Below are 20,841 nucleotides of genomic sequence, written 5' to 3'. Positions count from 1 at the left end.
AGTTAAGAAAGGAAGTTCTGGAATTTTGTAGTTATACACATTTATAATAATAATATATTTTCTTTATCACCAAAAAGGTACATCTCGTTTATAAACTATTTACAGTGTTTTTTTTTTTCTTTTATCTTATATATTCTTCCATAACTTCTTTGAAACAAAGTCTACTGTTTGTAAGGTATGTATTTCTCGAATTGTCACTTCTATCCGTAACCAAATAATTCATTCGACAGCTACTTCAACAAACACAACTACAGTTTGTCATCGCGTTTCATTGTTGTTTACAGAGTTGATCACATTCGTTGCATTCCACTAACAGCCTTGCTACCAGTCTTTTCTTGATTATTATCATCTGATTTATTATCCCTGGTAAGTAAAGTGTTACAAGTGCGAATGAAAACTTTCTAAAATTTGTATAACAATATAAATTATAATCGCTCTCACGGTTTTTTGAGAGATAATCCTTTCCTTGCGTAACCATACATCTAATTATTTTATTTATTTATTCATTTATTTTGTTTGTTTATTTCGTTAATAAAAACAAGTTTTGCGGTTTCATCTTGGTTAAGCATTTGGTGTTAAATCCAACTTATAAAGATACTTAAGTTCCTGATATAAAGTATTAAAAACTCCCTGTTAACAAGTGCGAGTATTGTGTGTATGCAAATGATACCTGTGGAGAAGAGTGACAATGACTTATTCTGTAGAGGGACGGTGAAAGTTTGATTTTTTTGTTAAAAGTGTTTCATTAAAATTATCATCATTAATTTTAACATTTTTTAAAAGAAAAACCATCTCTAACAGTTGAAAAGAATATTAAAAGTTTATAATCTCCGAAATAAAAAGTTGTTGGTTTTATTTATGTTCGCGTTGACTTGAGGAACAGGGCGTTGGATGTGTACTTGAAAATCAGGACGTTGGAGGAGAAATGTATTTATCTCTGTTATGCAAGGTATCAGAATATTCTGTATTAATTCCTCCTGTATCCTCTTATACTCATGTTCATAATGCCTTCACACCTTCCACTCTGATTTGTAAGTATTTATGTAACAACTTATGCAATCCAATGCTGCGATCTCGTCATGGTTTCTGTTATTTTTTATCGACGGGTTTTTTAACGCTGCGACATGAAAATCGACACTAACATATTGGTCACGCATATACGGGTTGAAAGTATTCAAAAAAGTTCGTGTAAAGTTACACAGAAAAAATAATTTACCTGTGGTACCTCGATGAAATCCCTTTTTTATATACGAAACCTGTTTTAAAGCTTTACATAGACTGGTTTTATAAAAACACTTTTAAATTGAGAACAGATATGAATTGCATAAATACAAAACTTTTCATATCAAATTCGATGACTTCCAATGACTTTCAACATTCATTTGAAAAAAATGTATGGTTATTTATAATACACTCTTAAAAAACCCTTTCTAAAGAAACGATCAATTTGGTCCAAACGTTTTCCATTCTTCTGGAGATTTTTTTTGTTGCCTAATCAGATTTGCATAAATCACGTTTTTATGGGAAAGCCTAATAAACAGCGACTTCAAAAAAATTTATTAAATTCCCAAACTTTTACTTTGGTTTTCCCGCTAATAATGGCTACCGACAAGGAGGCATTAAATAAAGACAGCTACGATCCTTGCAATATACGTAAGCGGACACTTGTTTTCAATCTACAGCAAAAAAAAGAGAGAAAAATTCTCGATGCATAAAATATAAAGTATAAAAAACCATTTACATGGTAAGGTTTTAGATTTTTATTTTTAAGCAATCCTCTAATGTTAGTGGTTTTAATGTTCTTATAAAAATAGAGTGTGAATAATGTGAATGCCGCGAGCATTTTTTGCTTGGCTGTGATCGTATTGAAAAATACATGAGGAAAAATGGTCTTCGCCTTTGCAAGGGAGTTTAAATCACCAGGTTTAAGGGTCGCAGTGTTTAATGGGACACTTAAATGGGACTTACTTCTATGCGCGCAAAAAATCAATTATACGCGTATTAGGTCAGAACCAACGCGCAAAACGTTTTGCGCGAAAAGATAATTTTTCTTCTAAGAAAGAAAACTGATTGAGCAAAGGCATTTTAGACGTATCTATGTTTTGTTAAAACCTCAAAATTTACTATTATTTTTTCTTGTTTATTTTTTTTAAGAAAACTCAAAACTGCGCAAAAATAATGAACACGCAAAATAGATTTTTTTTTCTTCCATTATACGACAATCAATACCCTCGAAAATTAGTACAAACAAGAAGCCCAGGGGCTTGAAGATTTCCGCCATTAGCCTAAAAGATTTTAAAATTTAAAGTTGATCGATTTTGATTTTAATAATATTGTTGGTGATCTGGTTTCGAATGCCGTTTGTTTGTGTGACAATAGATCTATTATCTGCGTTGTTGTGGCAACGATGTTATGAAATTAAATGAAATTATAACGATATTTTAACAAATTATAAGTATATTGTAGAAAAATTATAATTGTATTATAGAATATGTTTAATGCTATTATACAAGTGTGTCCTGGCTCTAACTAACTTGCAATGTTAAAATACAACTCAATAAATAAAAAATATAATTCATGAATAATTAAATAGTTCTGCTGAATATAGCTTTAGTCTACGTGCTTGAAAAATTGTACAGAAAGAAATGACGTAACATCAAAGATGGCGCATTATAAGACGATCTTCATTATGCTACACTGCACGAGCTTTAACTTTCGATAGCATGTAAACTTTAAAATAAAGTATTGTTCATTGGATAAGAAAACAATCTGTTACACTGTTAGGATTCTTATTGGCTTAAAACTCATTTTAGCCTTGTTCTCAGAAAAAAATCTTTAGCCTGGATAAGTTTCGGGCGTCCAGCCTAGCTGCGCTGTCTCTATCTCTCTATCTCCCTATCTCTCTGTCTCCTCAGGCGATTTTAAAGAAATCAATAAGGTAGTTTAATATCTATTATGTTTTCATTTTTAATAAATCAAGGCTTTTAATCAGATCACAGAATGTATTATCAGTTAAAAGACGAGTGTGTGAATATTAGTAGCTCTTGTCAACTAAATCAAATTCCATTACATTTCACATTGGTCAGCTAGACACACGTGTTAGGGACACGGATGGTTATAACTTACCAGACACGCAATTCGCGGGTATATTAGCAAAAAGGCAAATTTTCAAATCGAGATTAACATTAACTTCAAATCGATTAAGAAAACAACCATACGGCAATGTGTTTTAAACCTAAACGTATTTAGTTAACTTTATTAGGTTCTATAAATTATAAATATGTTTGCAAAAACAAGGGCGACAATGTAGTAGAACGAAAGTTAAGTAACGAAAAGCACTTTCCGCACTGGAACTAAACACTCCACCAGTCGGCAGCTACCAGTTTAAATAATTAAATCTTATGATTTCATGTATCCAGGCACAAATTGGGTTCTATTCAATGGTCTTTAACCTATAAGTTTTGCTTCCTATTATTCTATTTTCAGTATTAGCTAAAAAGTAAGTGACAAAAATATTATCATGTGGTTTTTAAAAGAGTACGTGTGCATATTTGAAGTAAAAATGGATTCGAAAAAGCAACTTTTTATTGTACAGCGTTAAGTTTAACACTATGAGAATTCTTTTAGCAGATACAGAGATATAAACAAAGCATGGTATTGCTTGATAAACTAACAACAACGAAGAGTAGCACAAATATCAATTTCAACAGAAGAGGTATTGTGTCATGATGTTTCAGGTATGTCAACTCCCTGTTTCATCTAAGTTAATTCAGATAAAGTCAGAGAAAAAACGAAATAACGAACGAGATTTTGCTTTGAAAGAAAAATTTTTTCGTCACACCAAAAATGTTTGTATCGAAAAATGCAAGTTTTTTTTAATAATAAGCTTAGTTTATAAGACCGTCGGGCTCAACACATCTATTACTTTCAATCCTAAAATATTTATTATCATCCGTAAATTTATCCATATATTTTTCGGAATAACACAAATAAAAACATTTGAAGCTATAAAGTGTAAAAATACAGACTTCAACTAATACTAAGACGTTTTACTGATTTTAAATCTATATAAATGCATATTCCAGAATCCGAATACATCGAGACGATGTCAAAAAAGGTACAAAATGTCCTGGGGATGTGGTTGAAGCTTGACACTATATTTTAAAAATTATTTTGACTTTTTATAGAGTTTTTTTCGCTAAATTTGCAACCTCGAATCCAGGGTTTCTCAGTTTTTTTTCATTAAAACGAAGCCGATATAAAACAAACAGTTTTCTCGCGAAATACGTAAATACTCCATTCGCGAAAGTTACGTCTTGCAAAATTTAATGTATCAAAAAATTTCTTCCATGCGGGAGAATAAAATAAAATATCAGTGAAATTTGGTTAAAGACTACATAAATATCAATTTGAAGTTAAATTTCGCATATTTCTTTGAAGTGTGTTTAACAGTAGTGAGACGAAAGCTTCCTTTTTTCACATTTGTATTGAAGTTTTCGTTGTTGGTGAGAAAATATAACAAATTTGATAAAAGAATATAACATTGTTATTTCACAAAAAATCCCAGAAAATGAAGACTTGTGATGCTATGTACCACACGAGGGATGTCTTGCACGTCGCATATAAAAACGTCAGTCGTTTATTGGTGAAACGCATTCAACAAAAAAATTCTATATTCCAAATAATATATAAGAATACTGAGTAAAAAAAAATCAAAAATTTATTTTGTTTTCCAAAAACCATTTAGAACACTCAAAGGCTTCCATGAAGCTCAATGTTCTTAAAAAAGACCAAAAAGTTTCGCAAATTTGACAATTTTCATTTTGTTTTTTTCACATGCAGGAAAGTAACCTCGCCTCGAGATGAACACTTTTCGTCAGATCTGCCAATTAGGGCAGCGCCGGTGACAACAACCTCGTTCACAGGGGTTCTTGCTTGGGATCAAAATGCAATAAGGGATAAATAAACCTTGGGAACGAGGTAGACTAAACAGATCTTTGACTTACAAATCGATTATAATTCTGACATCACCGAAAGAGTTATGAAAAGTTTTTTTGGTATATTACAAGAAGATACATAAATGTTATGAGAAGTTGGCAGGCCTTCCTAACAGATGGCCATCTTTCATAAAACTTGAGCCAAATTGCATTATGCAGATCTTTGTTTACAATAGTCGGATACTTCACAAAATTAAACTCTCCGCAAGCTATTATCACTTGACTCCATCTCAAGTTTTAAAAGGAGAGCCTGTTATGTTTAGTACTCAATAAGAAGATTATTGATCAAAAACTATTTACTACTATTTACCGATTTCGGAAATTGATTTACCAAGGTTTTAAAAGCTGGAACATTATGATTAGAAAACTGGAGGTTGCTTTCTTTTATCTGATCATAAATGAGCACTTAAAAAAACGTCATCCCACAAGATTAAATCAGCCCACGTTACTTGAAGCCTCTTGAGTTTATGTTTGAAGTTGGTGGAGTTTAGAAAATGAGCTTCTTATACGTGTTTTTAATTATGTTTTAATTTTTTGGGTCAAAATGTATAAAGTACTTGAATGTTCGTTGCTCAAGTCAAATATTAAACTTTTAAGAATTATAAAGAGAAAATCTTTATTTTATCAGGATGTTACCAGTTTATTTTTTTCCATGTTAGGAGAAGACAGAAAACTGCAATTTTTAGCAATAAACTAGTTTTATGACATCCAAAGATTGATTTAAAACACACATATACTGATAAATGTCTGACACCTGTTTTTCTTAGAACATTTAGACGATGATCTTTACGATGGCCCCTGTGGCTCACGTTTCTTCCAATTTAAAAACACTTCTCTTCTATGATCCAAACAGTTCTCTTCTGTATTCTCACACTTTTCTTCTGCATTTTGACACTTCTCTTCTGCACTTAACACTTCTCTGCATGTGGCCCCAAACTTTTTCTTCACAAGTAATTTTAAAAATCTGGTCCGCAATTTTACACCCATGGTCTGTATAAGATAATTATCTTCACTTTTCGCAAGAAGCATACTTGGCTAACACGTGCTTAATTTACGAATAAAAATATTATTATTAAAATACTGTAGCAGGTCCCGAAGCTTGTGCATAAATAAAATAATATCACGAATCCATTCAGATCAGTAGCCATGTAATTAATTTTATTTATCAAGAGACACAATAAATAGCAAAATAGATGGCTACCGAGAGTCTTCAAAATCATGGTGGTGTCAACCAAGCAAAGCACATTTCCTTTTAAAAATGTCAGGCTAGGATTTTAGATTAAAACAATACGTATTTTGTTTAGAACAATAAAGAAATAATGGCCAGCCTGGTTAAAATTTTGGTATTCTTATAAGAACGTGCATATTAAAAAAGATAAACGAATGCCTCACTCTCGTCTCCCTAATATATGAAAAACGCAAAAAACCTGGAGGTGACGGGTCGGTCATTTATGCGAAATCTAGCTCAATCAATATTCCGGACCGGAATTGGGTCTGTGAATTTTTTGAGTTCATGAAAGAAAAGTGTTTCTCACTTTGGAAGAGAAGTGTTTCGAACGGAAGAGAAGATTTCAGAGGAAAGAAGAGACGTGTTATAACTAAGAAAAGAAGTGTTTTGACTAAGAAGAGAAGTGTTTTTATTACGAAGAGAAGTGAGCCATAGGGGCCATCGTAGATCTTAAATAACTTTAGTTCTGCAAAGATCTAAAGAAAGCCTTCAGTTAAGTGTTTCTGTACTACGAGCACTTAAAGACACTGTTGAACAAGACCTTCACAATAGAGGCTATAAATACATGCGTCCTGAAATGTTGCCGTCGATACAGACCAGTTTGAGAAGCGATTACTTTTCTTTTATTATCCTAATGTTTCTAGTCGTGTTCGTAATCACAAGTCCACGGTTCGGCCTACATAACAGACATATTTAACAAAATGATATTAATGCAAATACAAGTTAACTCGTGACATGTTAAGAAGTTGGGTAGAAAATGCCGATATATCTCTAGTCTATACATGCAGAACACAGGGTCAAAATTGATAGTTCTTTTGTTTTCGCCTACTACTTTCACAGTAAATATTACTCGTCCTCTTAGATGCCAGCAATGCATATCTGGCGCACTATGACCTCACACGATAATAGAATTAATCAGGCAACGAGTATCATTTCACGGATCATGTTTTTACCCCTTCCAACTCAAATTCTTTTTTCTTATCGCATTGTAAAATCACATTTTAATTGACATGATAACATTCATCGCGTAATGAGTTAAATACACTGTGTTGGCCCTATTACAGAGTATAATATTCAACCGGCTGTAATCCTCTTCCCCAGGCCGTTTTGTATAGTTGCAATCCACAGTAGACATGATGGGTTTTCACGTCAGGAAAACAGATTTTTAATTACTACGTACCAGGTTGGTTTAGATTTTCTATTTCATCATCGAATAGCAGCAGCTATATAGTTTGAATTCGTATCATAAATAATAAATGACGTGTGTCAATCAAGTGAAATCAGCACTTTTTTATTCCCTTCAACTTTTACCTCATTAATCATATTTAATTTCGAATGTTTTGGCATGAAATAGAAGTAACATTACCTTTTATGGTAACTGGCGCATTTGCGATCATTTTTATCACAAAAAAATGTGTCCCACTTTATAGTCGGCTTATTTATTAACAAGACATGTCATTTTTTTGATGACAGCTTTGGTAATTTGCGTTATCGTGTGGAGATAAATTGATATTCAGGGACCCCCTTATAAAAAAGCTGTACCCTATGCAGTTGGCTGTTATTCTTTGTGGAAGAATTCAAGAAAGGTAAAGCAACAAAGCTTATTGTGAAGCGTACTCAAAAACATGTCTCGTCCTCAGACCTCCGTTTCTGCTTTTGGATTGGTTAGTATCATTTGACGTTTGTCATGCATCCGTCGCTGCTGTATACATATTTTTTTTCTTGTTACCATATAGCACCCTATCTAGGAGTAGAGTTTACTGGAGTGTACGATGGTATTATAATGTTTTTGTGCATACATTCATATATACAAAAATTAGTCCTTGAATGGTCCTACAGTACAGAAATGACGCGTATTTGTTTCATCCTTTTTTCCCACAAAATAAAATTAACAACACACTATTTTAAGGCCACAAGACCAACTATTAAATGTTCTCAACTTTTTGTAGGACTGGGTACTAAATTTCTGTTTATAAATTGCCTCCTTATAAACATAGCTCATAGCTTTTAGAATTCTTGCGTTATAATATGGTGTAATATAAGATAGTATTAAATTATGGTGTACGTGTCTTTTTTTTATAAGAAACCTGTTTATAAGGAACGGAATACCAAGGCCCCTACAATTACCAGTGCCGTTATTGACTCAAAATAACCATTACATTTTTCTTAAGAACTATATCGCACTTTTTGGAGCACTATCACACAAAATAAGCACCATTGAAAAATGTGGCTAATTAAAGTCGAATCAATTTCATGTTTTAAAGTTTTATGCTTTTTATTAGCTCGATAAAAGGGAGGTGTTGGCAGAAAATTCTAACATTGATGTTGCAGATGATTTAAAGAAACTTAACATGTCTACAACGATGACGAATCTTCGGGCTTTCCATCGTCGTATAATCGGTAAGTGTTTGATCTTACGTGACAACGTTACGCTATAAAAACATTATCATAGGGTTTCTCCTGATTGACATTTCGTATCTAGAGGCATGGACAGGAGATGGTTCTTCTGTTACGGTAAAAAATAAAAGTTATCTGTCAAAACAACTAAGGCCCAAGCAAGGTATTTGGCTTCACAAAAACAACAGAAATTCATAGGATTTTGTAATGTAAACAGGAAAGTTTTGTGGCTCAAATGGAATTTGACTTGCTTTCTCCTGTTATTTTTTATATTTTAGGGGTTAATCTATACTTTAAGGGTGGAAACTTTAGCCAGAAAAAAACGAGATTTAGGGGAAAAACTTTCGCGAGTCGTCATGTTGCAAATTTTGTTAAAGAATAATATGTGAAAAGAAACTCCATTACAATATATTTCCAGATAAATAGATCCTTATTCAATTTAAAAAGTCAATCGTCTACTTCAGAAATTTCTCTCCCGCTCATCGTGATTCAGATGTTTGGAAGAAAGAACGAGGGGTAAAGCATTTACAAAATTTATCGCGTTATAGGATCGGGAGATTTACAAAATAATATTATTCGACCAAATAAAAACGAATTAGCATAAAAAAAATTTCTCGACTCGAGAATTATCTGTAACATAAACCTAACATAAACAAGAACAATGACTCCCCTGGTTAGAACTTTGATATTTTCATAATAAAAGCTTGTAAATGATGCAAAAAAACAGGACAAACATGCATTTTATTTTTTTCTTACAAGCCAAACGCAGCAGTGTTTTTTTCCAATTTAGTTATCGATCAATTACTTTTTAAGTAATCGTCATTGATAGAATATATAAAGCGCCAAGGGTTATTTGTTCTACTTGTTCACAAAGTGAATTTCATCAAATGGACATTTTTGCTTGACTATCATAACAATTTCCCCAAACAAAGTGAAGAAGTCATAATTCTGCTCTATACGGGTGGGTTTTGATGTGCATAACTACTGTTACTCGCGTGATTTACCTTGTCGGTAAAAAAAGTCGGCACAAATATGTCGGTAAATTTTGGTCGGCTAAAATATTAGTCACTTGGACAAAATTTCCCTTTTTGCGGACTAATTTTTTTTTAAGAAAACATTTTGTTGATACATTACAAAAATACATTCAAAGGAGTTTTTTCGACTAAAAGAATGTAAGATAAAAATACCTAACTTTTGTATTCCCTCATTTTTGAGTAGAAAGTTATATGAATACGGACAGTGCTAGTCAAGGACAAGGATTTGAATACAAAATGCATTGAAAATTTGTTTTATGCTATCAGTTTAGTATATCGATTCTTTTTCATTCACACGTTTCACACAAAAGTTCATAATTTGCCCATTTGACAAGTTAATTTAAGAAATAATAAAGGTAAACAAACTATATGTGCATCACTTCACTGACAAATTAAAATTGTCTCTGTTAGTATGTCTATTACGGTTGTGTATTTTGCAGAATGGACATGGATATTGAAATAGGTCTATTGATTCCTGTAAATATCGTCCGACGAAAGTATGGATACAAATAAAATAAACAAAAAAATCATTTACGCACTTACTTTGTTGAAAAAAGGAATTACATTAACCTCAAAATTTTCAACCTTTTTCACCAAAGTGTGACTCAGAAGAAAAGTTTTCGTTTCCACTCATAGTGTTCAAAACAAAGGCTTTTTCGTAACCTAAAAAGTTCTCGAAGAAAATGAGCCCTTTCTACAAATATGCGATCGCCAACAAGGAAAAAAAACACCCCTTATCCCCCCCTCCTCCTTGTCCTTTTATTAAGATCTCGGGTGGGCATGACTGAAACCTTTATCTCCATAATAAACAGTAGTTTTCTACTGTAGTAGGGTAGATTTAGGTCAAATTAGCGTAATTAGATTATTATGATATGCATTTTCCCGTCCTTTTCATATGGACAGGACAGCAATTTATATTTCAATCGTGATTACTTGGAATCAACAGACATATAGAAATTTACAATGTCTAAGAAAACGTGCATAGTATTTGATATATATTTTATTTACGTGAAGCATATTGTAGCTACACGTAAAGCAATTTCACAAAATGTATCCAAAAAAATCCATCCCGCCCTCCATCGCCTTTGTTTGAATATCCAAAATTTCTATTATACGCCGATCCATTAAAAGTCAAGTAGGGTATTACACATATTTAAAAAAGTGAGCAAGACGAGAAAAATTTAAAATATTTGTTTACATTTGCACGTCACACCCGTACAAAACATGTCACGCCCCTCAAAAAACATAAACTATAGCTACACGTAAAGCAATTTCACAAAATGTATCCAAAAAAATCCATCCCGCCCTCCACCGCCTTTGTTTGAATATCCAAAATTTCTATTATACGCCGATCCATTAAAAGTCAAGTAGGGTATTACACATATTTAAAAAAGTGAGCAAGACGAGAAAAATTTAAAATATTTGTTTACATTTGCACGTCACACCCGTACAAAACATGTCACGCCCCTCAAAAAACATAAACTACACAATAAAACAACTATAATGGGATGTGGTGAATAATAACGAACGTATTTACTGTAGCAGAAAAAGAAGATCAAGAAAAAAAGATGTTTGCTTAATAAGTTGATCTTGCTTCTCACATGAAGCGTGGTCAAGCCTTATGACTTTTAATCACCTGCCTTTTTAAGTATCAACAAAGTTTAAACGATTCTTAATATATGATATGGTTTAAGAAAAAAAAATAGAACAGGGAGAAATCCTCGTGATTCGTTCAAATCACCTAGAAAAGCGACTTAGTGTCAACCTCGTTTTCAGGATATTTTACCTTTTTGTTGAATTTGATGCCGCTCCGTAATAACTGGGATCTCTGTTAAAATATAAAGAATTCTTAAAAGCTTACAAAAATGTGTTGTCATTTTCTCTTAGTTTTCAGGGTGTCTAGCCTAGTATCTTCATTTCATTTCCCTTCGTTTGACTACCATCATCTCGTTACGCCTCAACACGAAGAAACAGCAGACCCGTTTTCTTTGAAGGGCAAGAAGGCGGTTGTTGAAACGAAGCTTTGATGCGTTTGTTAAACTAACATGTTAAAAACTGACCAGACACACTTTCTAAAAGATTTTAGACTGCTACTCTTAAAGCAGAGAGAGACAAAAACTATACAACGCATGTTGCTTTCGTAAATGTATTAATGAATATGTTTGATAGTGCACGAAAAATTTCCATGTACGTCAGTTCTTGATTCGCATCATGTGAAAATATCAGGAAATCTTTTTTTCTTTCCTTTTCTGGTTTATCTCTGTTTATAAAGTGTCAGTAAAAATATTATGATTTGACAAAAAAATGGGAAGTGGTTTCTTCCGGAAGTTGTTCATCGACATGTTGATAGTAGATTCTCACATTTTGATTGTCTTTCGAAACGTGACAACTAACAAATAATAATTTGTTGACCATGCTTGTAACCAAAGCTTTCTATTCTTAGAAACCATGCTATCTCTGTTGAAGAGTGTAGAAGGAAATGAAAAAGTAAAAAAGCTGAGACACACGCATTTGCTCTATTAGTTAACTCTGTTTGTACATGTCTCTACTTACCTTAAATATCCAGGGCGTATGGCTAATATTTTAGACCATTATTGATTAGTTCGAAAACATGGAGTGAGACCATGTATACCTGCATGGTATGCAGGAATGATGACCGGCTGCACATAACAGGCAATATGACCGGCTTTCAGAGTATGCAATTTTTGTCGACGACCGAAAAGTAAAAGATAAAATCCTTTATGGGTCATTTTTTTTGTCATTTTCCAACGTATTTATTATTACGTAGCAAAAATGGCGGGGGTTGGGTCTAGCCTCCACCTGAATCACCAAAATCCGTGGTCTTTCTTTTTGGATTACAGACAGTACCATGTAGGGTTCAAATCTTTAAAGTAGGCCACTGCGGCGAAGTGTGCTTCTTACGTCATAGTCATACACATATTAGGCTTTGTTTTAACTTAAGATTTAAATAGAACAGTGACACGAACTTCAACGTTTGTAAACAAGTGATCAATTTAAAACAAACAATTTTTGTTTACTAGCTAAATATGTTTATTTAACGTGTGTAGAGTTTTTAGATTATATCATCAACCTGGTGTTGAAGTGTTTTTGTAAAGCAAAGCTAAGGGTATGGACACATTATGTAACAACGAATCAACAAAAAAAACCGATTTGTTGTGCAATCTTAAATATTTCTTATTATATCTTTCCCAGGCCATTACACAATAACGAGAACGAGAATACAAGGGCAGTCAGTTTACTGCAGTAAGCCAGCTATTAAATTAAAGCAAAAGTATATAAAATATAATTCATACATGAATAAAGCAAGCTAACGATACTATTTTCATAGCGACTTAGTCCTCCCTAGTCCACTATTTTTTATAAAAACGAAATTGGACTTTACTTTTTTCCAAGACAAAATAAAAGCCTAAGCTCTAGGTTGGCAAGGTATAGTTATATTTATTTGATATATTAAAGATGTAGTGTATACAGAGTATTAAGTCTCAAAGCTAATTGTATCGGCGTCATTTTGTTAGTCTGTAAAACAAAAAAATATTGAAAGCGTTAGTCGGAAGTAACCTTTCGAATACAACTCATAAGCGATTGTCATAGCACTAAAGGAAAAGCCTCTTAAGGAAAGAGCTCAGAATTATATTAGTTCGACGACAAACACATAATTATTGCTGAATATGCATTTTCCAGCGTAACTAATATATGTATAATATAGTATTGTGAGAGAAAATATTTTATCAAACGTTATACACAGAGATGTGTGGAATAGTAAAGGCACGATCGATGGTAAAAATGGTAACAAAAGATCACAATTAGTATTTGACGGAAAATATTTTTTATTAGTGCAGTCTTATGGGATTACTTAAGAGTTTCAATACAGTATGATTGATGCACTATTGCCGCTTATGTCAAAACAAAAACCTTTTAACACCGCTACGACAAAAGACTGCAGAGAAAGTTATCGTATGAAAATATTGGAATATAAATGGGAGACTGTGAGAAAACGTTTTCTGAATGATTGTTTATGGAAAGCGTCAGATGGTGGTAAGAAGATGGCATTCAACTATCTTTCTATTTTATCATTTTAGCCAATAATTATGGTATATTATAGATATGCATGATTTTTGTTTAACACTACTGCTACTGTCAGTAATTTGCATAAACTTTGAAACAAATTCTAGGATTTTTGACGTTTGCAGACCTTTTAAAGCAACCTTGTTCCCAGGGCATCTTGTATTTTTTCTGACATTTATAAAAAAAGACAACAGGCACTGGAACGAGGTTGCTTTCACCGTATTCCGGACAGGTAATGCCAAATGGTGTACGGGAATAATGTATAACTGCTACTTTTTTATAAGAACGAACACTAAAACATGGCTTCCTGTCGAAAATTTAGGAGTTATGAAATGAGGTGTAAGCATTAACAAAAAAAATAAGGAACTACTGTTGGCATTCTGAAAGGTAAAAAAAAAAGAAACGACAGGCTTTCATGAAGTCCAGTGTTCCTAGGAAAAAGCCCGTGCAGATAGCCATTCTTGTGGTTTGAGCCTTTGCTGAAGTCTGACATAAATAGAATCTAACAGTACTTATAGCTGATCGCATTTAAGACAACATAAATTAATAAGTTAGATTTATATATAATTTATATATCATTTTAAAATGGCAGGTCAAGAAACTATTCAAACTAAAAACACATTGAACTTTGGTCGGACTGTGGCAACTTTAATTTCATTGCTTCTACACGGCAACACGGACCAGCCCTTTCGCGTAATACTTCGTGCACCTTGTATATGACACCAAAACATAAACCTTGCCATTTTGTTTTCTTCTTCAGTGGCGTTCGTCATGGTGGGAAGTCTTGGTGTAGCTAGTTATTTAAAAAAAGTCATGTTCTTATGGGTTGTTTTCTGTTGCATTACCAGACTATACAAAATAGAAAAGTTGGCTATTTCAAATATATTAATGCGCCTTCTGTCTCCATGCAGCCTCTCTTGATTATCTAAATCTAAACTACTACATGCAAGCTATATTCTAATTGCAAAATCAAAAGAAACAAGACGTATGATATACGTAAACAACCTCGCGAATAAAGTTTACAAGAAGCTGTCTATTAAATTGTGATTTTTGTTACGAAGTTAGACACGACATTTTGCTAATCAGATAGGCAATAATTTTTGTTACGCACTACGCAAGTATTTTTCAAAATTGATTTGTGAGATCTTTTTGAATGGAAAATTCCTCGAATAGTCAATTTTTGATGGGTCCGTCTGGGGTAAACTGACTGACAGAAAGAAGATAAACCACAAGCCCCACCTAAAATTTGCGAAATTCAATAATTCAGTACTCCCCCCCCCCCCCAAAAAAAAAACAAACAAACAAACAAAACAAACAAACAAAACAAAAAAACGGGGAATAAGAAAGTCACTCAGTGAGAAAAAGCAAAATAAAAAAATAAAAAATAATGTATGAGTAAATTTTAATTGTTCGAAAAAAATAGCTGCAAATAGCTGCAATTAATAAAAATTCTTACCAGAATTGTCACAAAGAATCCTGTGCACTTTTCGCGCGGAGACAATTAACAACAAACAGAATCGGAAAATTTACGTTCTTTCGGAGTGTTTCCGAAACCATATTTCTCTACGTTGGCGTGTCATTAGCGTAGCAAAAAGAATTTCGTTCTTGTTATTATTAATATATGGTGGAACGTCTTCGTTTTCCTCTTAAGTTTTGTTGTGGAAATTTTATTTTTCTCAGACTACTTTCCAGGCATTTGAGGAGACCTTAATTTTGCCTACATTCACTTTTGAAAAATTCGGTGGAAACACCTTTAATTTACAAGTTAGTTAAATAACGCTTTTGAACACTTATCTTATCTTTTTAAAAATAAAACAAAAAAAAAAAAAAGTAAAAATAGTTACCAAGATAAGATTCGAACACACGACTACTTCCATGTTGGTGCTCAGAGAGGGAAAAATTTCCATTCTCGTAGGACACATTTGCGTTTTAATACAAGCTCACGAGCTTGTAAAAATGTTTTTGTATAAACAGGTGACCTCATCAAATTTTTTAAACCTTGTTATCTCCTTAACTCAATAATATCATCCTATCCATTATTTTGACCAGCATTTTAGCTGTATAAAATAATGACAACATGTTTTTCCACAAAAGTTTTCTTTTTATAGAGAACGAATTTGTTGCTAATGTCATCAATCTTGCCCATTTCTTCTTTTTGTTTTAAATGCCATTAAAACATATTTAGCTTCCAGGTTGCTTCTTTTTGGTTTGCCAATCAGTTTTCAGTAGCTTTCAACCTGTACTCTGGGCTCTTTCCTGTCATGGTCTTTTAGCAAACTTAAAGCTTACAAAAGCCCTGGTAACAGGATTAAGTGATGCTAAGTTGTATGGTCCTGGAAACAAATTTACTTCTACCGATTGAAAATCTCTGTGGAAAATCCAGATAACTTACTGATCAACTCATTTTCTCTGGGGCTTTGATGCTTGAACATTATAAATACATAGTTTCAATAGTGGCATAAAAATTATACAGCAAATTTTTCTTCTCCTGTCAAAATAAAAGATGGATGGTGTTTAGCTATAACATAAATGTAAAGAGGATGTATCATAATGTATATCCCAATGTAAATTTTGCTTTCCTGGTCATTTGTACATAAAAAAACATTGCCCCTACATTGTTTATCTTTACCAGCAGGTTTTAAGTAAGAAATACTTATTGACACTTCGTTTAAATTTTAATGTCACTTTGTTTTTAGAGTTAGAAGCACTAGAAGCATGCTATTGGTTGAAAGCAACCGGTTTTGCGTCGTACGTAAAAATGTATGAAGGTATGGTATTGTGTAGTCACTAAAATATCAATTCTGCTTGACCTATTTTCATAAAAGTTTTTATGCTCTTCTTTTACTGTTAACAAATTTTCCTTATGGGAATTTATATAAAAAACATTTTTTATTGGCAAAATTTTTATTCTAAAATTATATCTGGAAATACGTTTATTTATTTATAAAAAAACAATGATTACTCATTAATAATTTTGTGATCAAAGTGCCATCTCTTCGTAACACATATTCTGTAATATACTGACTATATAGATATTATATATATCAAACATTTCCAAAACCATTCTTTCTTACTTTCATGTAGCTACTCATTTATCCTTCTTTATTAAACTTATCCTTTTTATGATAACAAATAGTGTATTGAGAATGAGGTCAAACAAGTAAACTTCGGCGTTAGAAATCTAAAAATTGAATTTTAAAATAGGTCAAATGTAAACAAAACTACTTAAAATTAAGAAAAAAATCAAAAAACTTTCCTGATTATTGAAGAAGTTGAGAAAAAATTTTAGTCATTTTGTTAATTGGAACTCAAACATGAAAGAGTCGAATTTTCTTCACCTTATAACTCCCTGTATTCTCCATTTTAATGAAAAAAATTATACCAAGTGAAAGAAACTTCCTATTATTCTTACTTTCATACATATATTAAATTAGTATAAAAAAATATCATATTAAGTTAATATATGTAAATAAGATATTTGTATTTTGTTTAAAAAAACACACTCACTTTCATCTACATTATCCTATAGAGGTTGTTTAGAAACGCCAGATAGGATATTATCAAAATCTAATGAGATTTCAAATACTGTTCTACCCTTAGTTTTCAAACCATTAAAATCGTAATCAGAAAGGTACTCTTTTCAACTCTAGGCTTTTCTTTATGGTCATTATTTTTTCATACATTACACAGAATTTAAGAGACAATTCTCGTCTTGTGTTCATAATTTCCTGATAAAACGGAAAACTTACACTTATTATGATGTCGTACTATGTTGTCAAACTAAATTTTGTGTTATACAAGGCAAAGTAAAATTAGAAAGGAATAAAATTAAATATCAAATATGCTGTGACTAACTATTTTTAAAAAACTTTTATAGAAAGAAAATTTCCAATTGATGTTGACATGGCAAAGAAGTCGAATAATAATTTGGATGACGATTCTTTACAATCCTTGATCAAGTAAGTTGTTTTTTAGTTCATTCAAAATTATGAGAGTCTTACCCAAACAGCTATTTCTCTCTTGTTTTAAGTTAAATAACTCAATAACTTTTCATAGCGTTGTTCAAATTGAATCAAACTTGGCACACTTATATTACGTCATAAAAGGAACAAAATGGCGCCAATAAACTTTTGCTTGTGTCAGCACATTTTCTGTGACGTCATCAGAAGCTTGAAAATTGTTAAAAATGCCACTATCTGCTTGAAATATAATAACTTTTGTTCTAGAGCGAATTTTTACATTCTGTTTGAAGTTTCTGAAAGCTAAATAAAAGTTATTTAACATATCTTCCGGTTTTTACATGGATCAGATAAAAAATTGCCAAAAATTGCCCGAAAATCCGTTTTTTTCCGATTTTCGGGTAAAATCCGACAAAATCGGGAAATAGGATTAGTCACATGTTTAAATTATTCCAAATGATTCTTCTTAATGAAACAAAGTTGTGTTGCAAGTTTCAAGTTCTAAGGATAATCCTAACAGGAGTTATTATATTTTCCCCATTATAAGGATTTCATAGAGATTTTTAGGGGTAGTTTCGTATAATGGCCAATATCAAAGCCTCTGAAAGGTATGGGACCTAAAAAATTAGCATGTCAGGAGTTATTAAAAAAAACCGTCAGGGGGGGCGGAATCCGCCCCCCCCCCCCCCCCCCCCCCGGACCGAATAGGGTTAATAAGACTACTGCACACATTAAGACATTCAAAATTTGAACATAGATATTATATATTTGTTACAGTCCCAAAATTTAGGACCGTTTTTTCAGAATTGGTGCAAACATTAATTTACTAATACTCGTTCACCACTAGGCTTTAAGAGCTCCATTGTATTATTCTATATGTCACTTTCATGTAAAATGTTGTGTTAGGAAATGCCAAAAGTATTACCAGAAATATATGCAAGCGGGTGACATTTTGTTTTTGATCTAACCAAATAACCTATGATCCTATATGTCTGCTGTGTACAATTGATAAGTGCAACGAAGAATTTTTATTATTTTATGTATTTACTATTTTATCTTGGATTTCACTGTTTTTTTATTATTATTTTTAAAACTTTTAATAAAATAAATGAAAGTGACACAGCGCAGCAAATTAAAAAGGTATATTTGCATGTGATTCTGTATAAAACGTCTAAATTAAAAGTTTATTAATTGTGTTCTTATAAAAGTAATTATAGCTTAGATGTGAATTTTATGTTTCAATCCTAGCCTTAATTGCTTCTACGCTGTTTTAAAAAGTGCTTTTTGCAAGTTATGTTAATATAGTTTACATTTTTTTTAATTTTATGAAAACGAGACATCCATCCGGGCAGTTTATATTTCACATCTTTTTATGTAGTCTAGAAACTTTAAAACTTCACTTATTTTGAAAGCTTTTGCTGTGTGGGTAAATGAAAATGCTTTTTATTACACTTCGAATTTATTTTTATGACGTGAAGAGGCTAGTTATGTGTAATTATTTTGTAACATATCTTTAACATCTTGAAACTAGAAGAAAACATTTATTAGGGAGTATACTTGAAAAAACATATGTATATATAGTATTGTATGATGGCTACTCTATTGTGTTTGAAAGTTAAATTTGTGTAGAAGTTGAATCTTTAAAAGTGCACCATTTTTAAATTATGTATTTGCACATGTATTTGTACAAAGAAATTGTGGTTGTATCATTTTTATTTTTTTGTTGATTTTTGGAGAAATTTTGAATAAATATATAAAAAAATATAAAAGAAAGCTGTAAGAAATGCACGAAACTTTAATTGTAGTGGTGGTTCTCGTTGTTGTTGTTAAAATTAGTTGATGTCACAGGTCAATGATTAAAGGCCTTAGCTATAGCAAATTGTAAACCTTTTAAGTCTTGTTCTTAATACAAAGCTGGGTGCTAAAATCTTAATTTCTCTGACCTGTGACATGTATTTGTCATGGTAGAGAGTACTATAAACATAATATATATTTTCATTAATAACTAAACTACTTGACTTCATAATTTTTTTATGAAAGTATAGTTGATTATTATATAGCTAAAATAGATAAACACAAAAATTGTTTCATGCAAGCTAAAATATTTTGTGCTGACAACATCACCTAAAGAAGATATATTTTTTTAATATCTTTGTTAATTCTGTCATGGCAGAAAAAATAATTTCATGGTAGAAAAAATAAAATATAGTCCATTTATAGTTATGGTTTTAAGGGAGTAGTTACAAATTTATTGGAATGAAAAAAAACTACAACAAGTTTAAACAGTAAGAGTAATTTTAAGTTTACTACACGTAATCGATCATAGATATAAAGTCATAGATATAAATTTTTTGTTTTTGTCAATTATGAAGTGTACGAATTAACTCATTAACTCAACTGTGAGTTGTGTGTGTGTGCTTTTATAAGATGGCTGAACCATTAAACTTTTATATTTTGATTGCCACACACTACATTTACTAAGTTCAACTTCAATAAAATTAAGAAATAAATGTGAGAAATAGTTGTGCAATTATAGATATTTTGTTCAAAAATTAGCTAATTAATAACAAAATAATTTCCTGATATTTAGTGTAAAGTCAAATATACAGATATTGGTGTATTTCCTATGAAAGTTTAATATTTGTATACTTAAGGAGTTTGTGATGGATTAAATTTGTTGAGTTCATCTATATGGAGTGAAAATGTTTTTGTATGTGTTTTGTGAGTAGTGTTGGAATATACCGTGGCTGTTTTAAAATAAAAGCAACACTTTGTTTCTGTATACTTTACTTTCAAATATGGGAATGCAACAACCGAAACAAGTCTGTACCAGACCTAGTAAACACAGGCTGTTCTACAAGACCATTGATGTTAGTTTTTATAACAATGAACTGTGGTAAGAAAAACTTATACACTTTTAACTATAGAATGTGGGTCACAGTTAGTTTGGGCCAAGGAAAGTTTTATTTTTATGTTGTGTAATTTTGATAATCCATCACACTTGTCCTTTTTCATTATCAGCTTTCATTATCAGCTCTTTTTAAAAACTCGAGTTTTTTTAAACAAAAGTAAATAATAAGTTAAGAAATTTAATAACAGGTTAAAAAGGTAGTAACTGTTGTAATATTTTCAGTTTTGGA

General features: G+C 31.8%; 1 protein-coding gene across 6 annotated transcripts in view; it reads left to right on the top strand.

Annotated features, from left to right (window-relative positions):
• Positions 1 to 718: 718 nt before the first annotated feature.
• The window catches only part of LOC130656003 (rho GTPase-activating protein 7-like), a 33,942-nt gene continuing 13,819 nt past the window's right edge, over positions 719 to 20,841 (top strand). The window contains exons 1-4 of one of the 6 annotated variants that reach the window (XM_057458839.1): positions 719 to 949; positions 8,508 to 8,625; positions 16,439 to 16,510; positions 17,620 to 17,701. In XM_057458839.1, the coding sequence (XP_057314822.1) occupies positions 926 to 949; positions 8,508 to 8,625; positions 16,439 to 16,510; positions 17,620 to 17,701 (296 nt within the window). In that variant the 5' untranslated portion in view covers positions 719 to 925. Of the gene's footprint in view, positions 950 to 8,507; positions 8,626 to 13,207; positions 13,713 to 14,084; positions 14,530 to 16,438; positions 16,511 to 17,619; positions 17,702 to 19,942; positions 19,987 to 20,278; positions 20,598 to 20,841 lie in introns of those variants that run through there. The other 5 variants (XM_057458843.1, XM_057458838.1, XM_057458840.1 and 2 more) reach the window with 5 other exon arrangements.

This window comes from Hydractinia symbiolongicarpus, chromosome 8 (assembly GCF_029227915.1).
Source record: "Hydractinia symbiolongicarpus strain clone_291-10 chromosome 8, HSymV2.1, whole genome shotgun sequence".
Taxonomy (NCBI): domain Eukaryota; kingdom Metazoa; phylum Cnidaria; class Hydrozoa; order Anthoathecata; family Hydractiniidae; genus Hydractinia; species Hydractinia symbiolongicarpus.
This window is presented reverse-complemented; position numbering and strand designations above follow the sequence as displayed.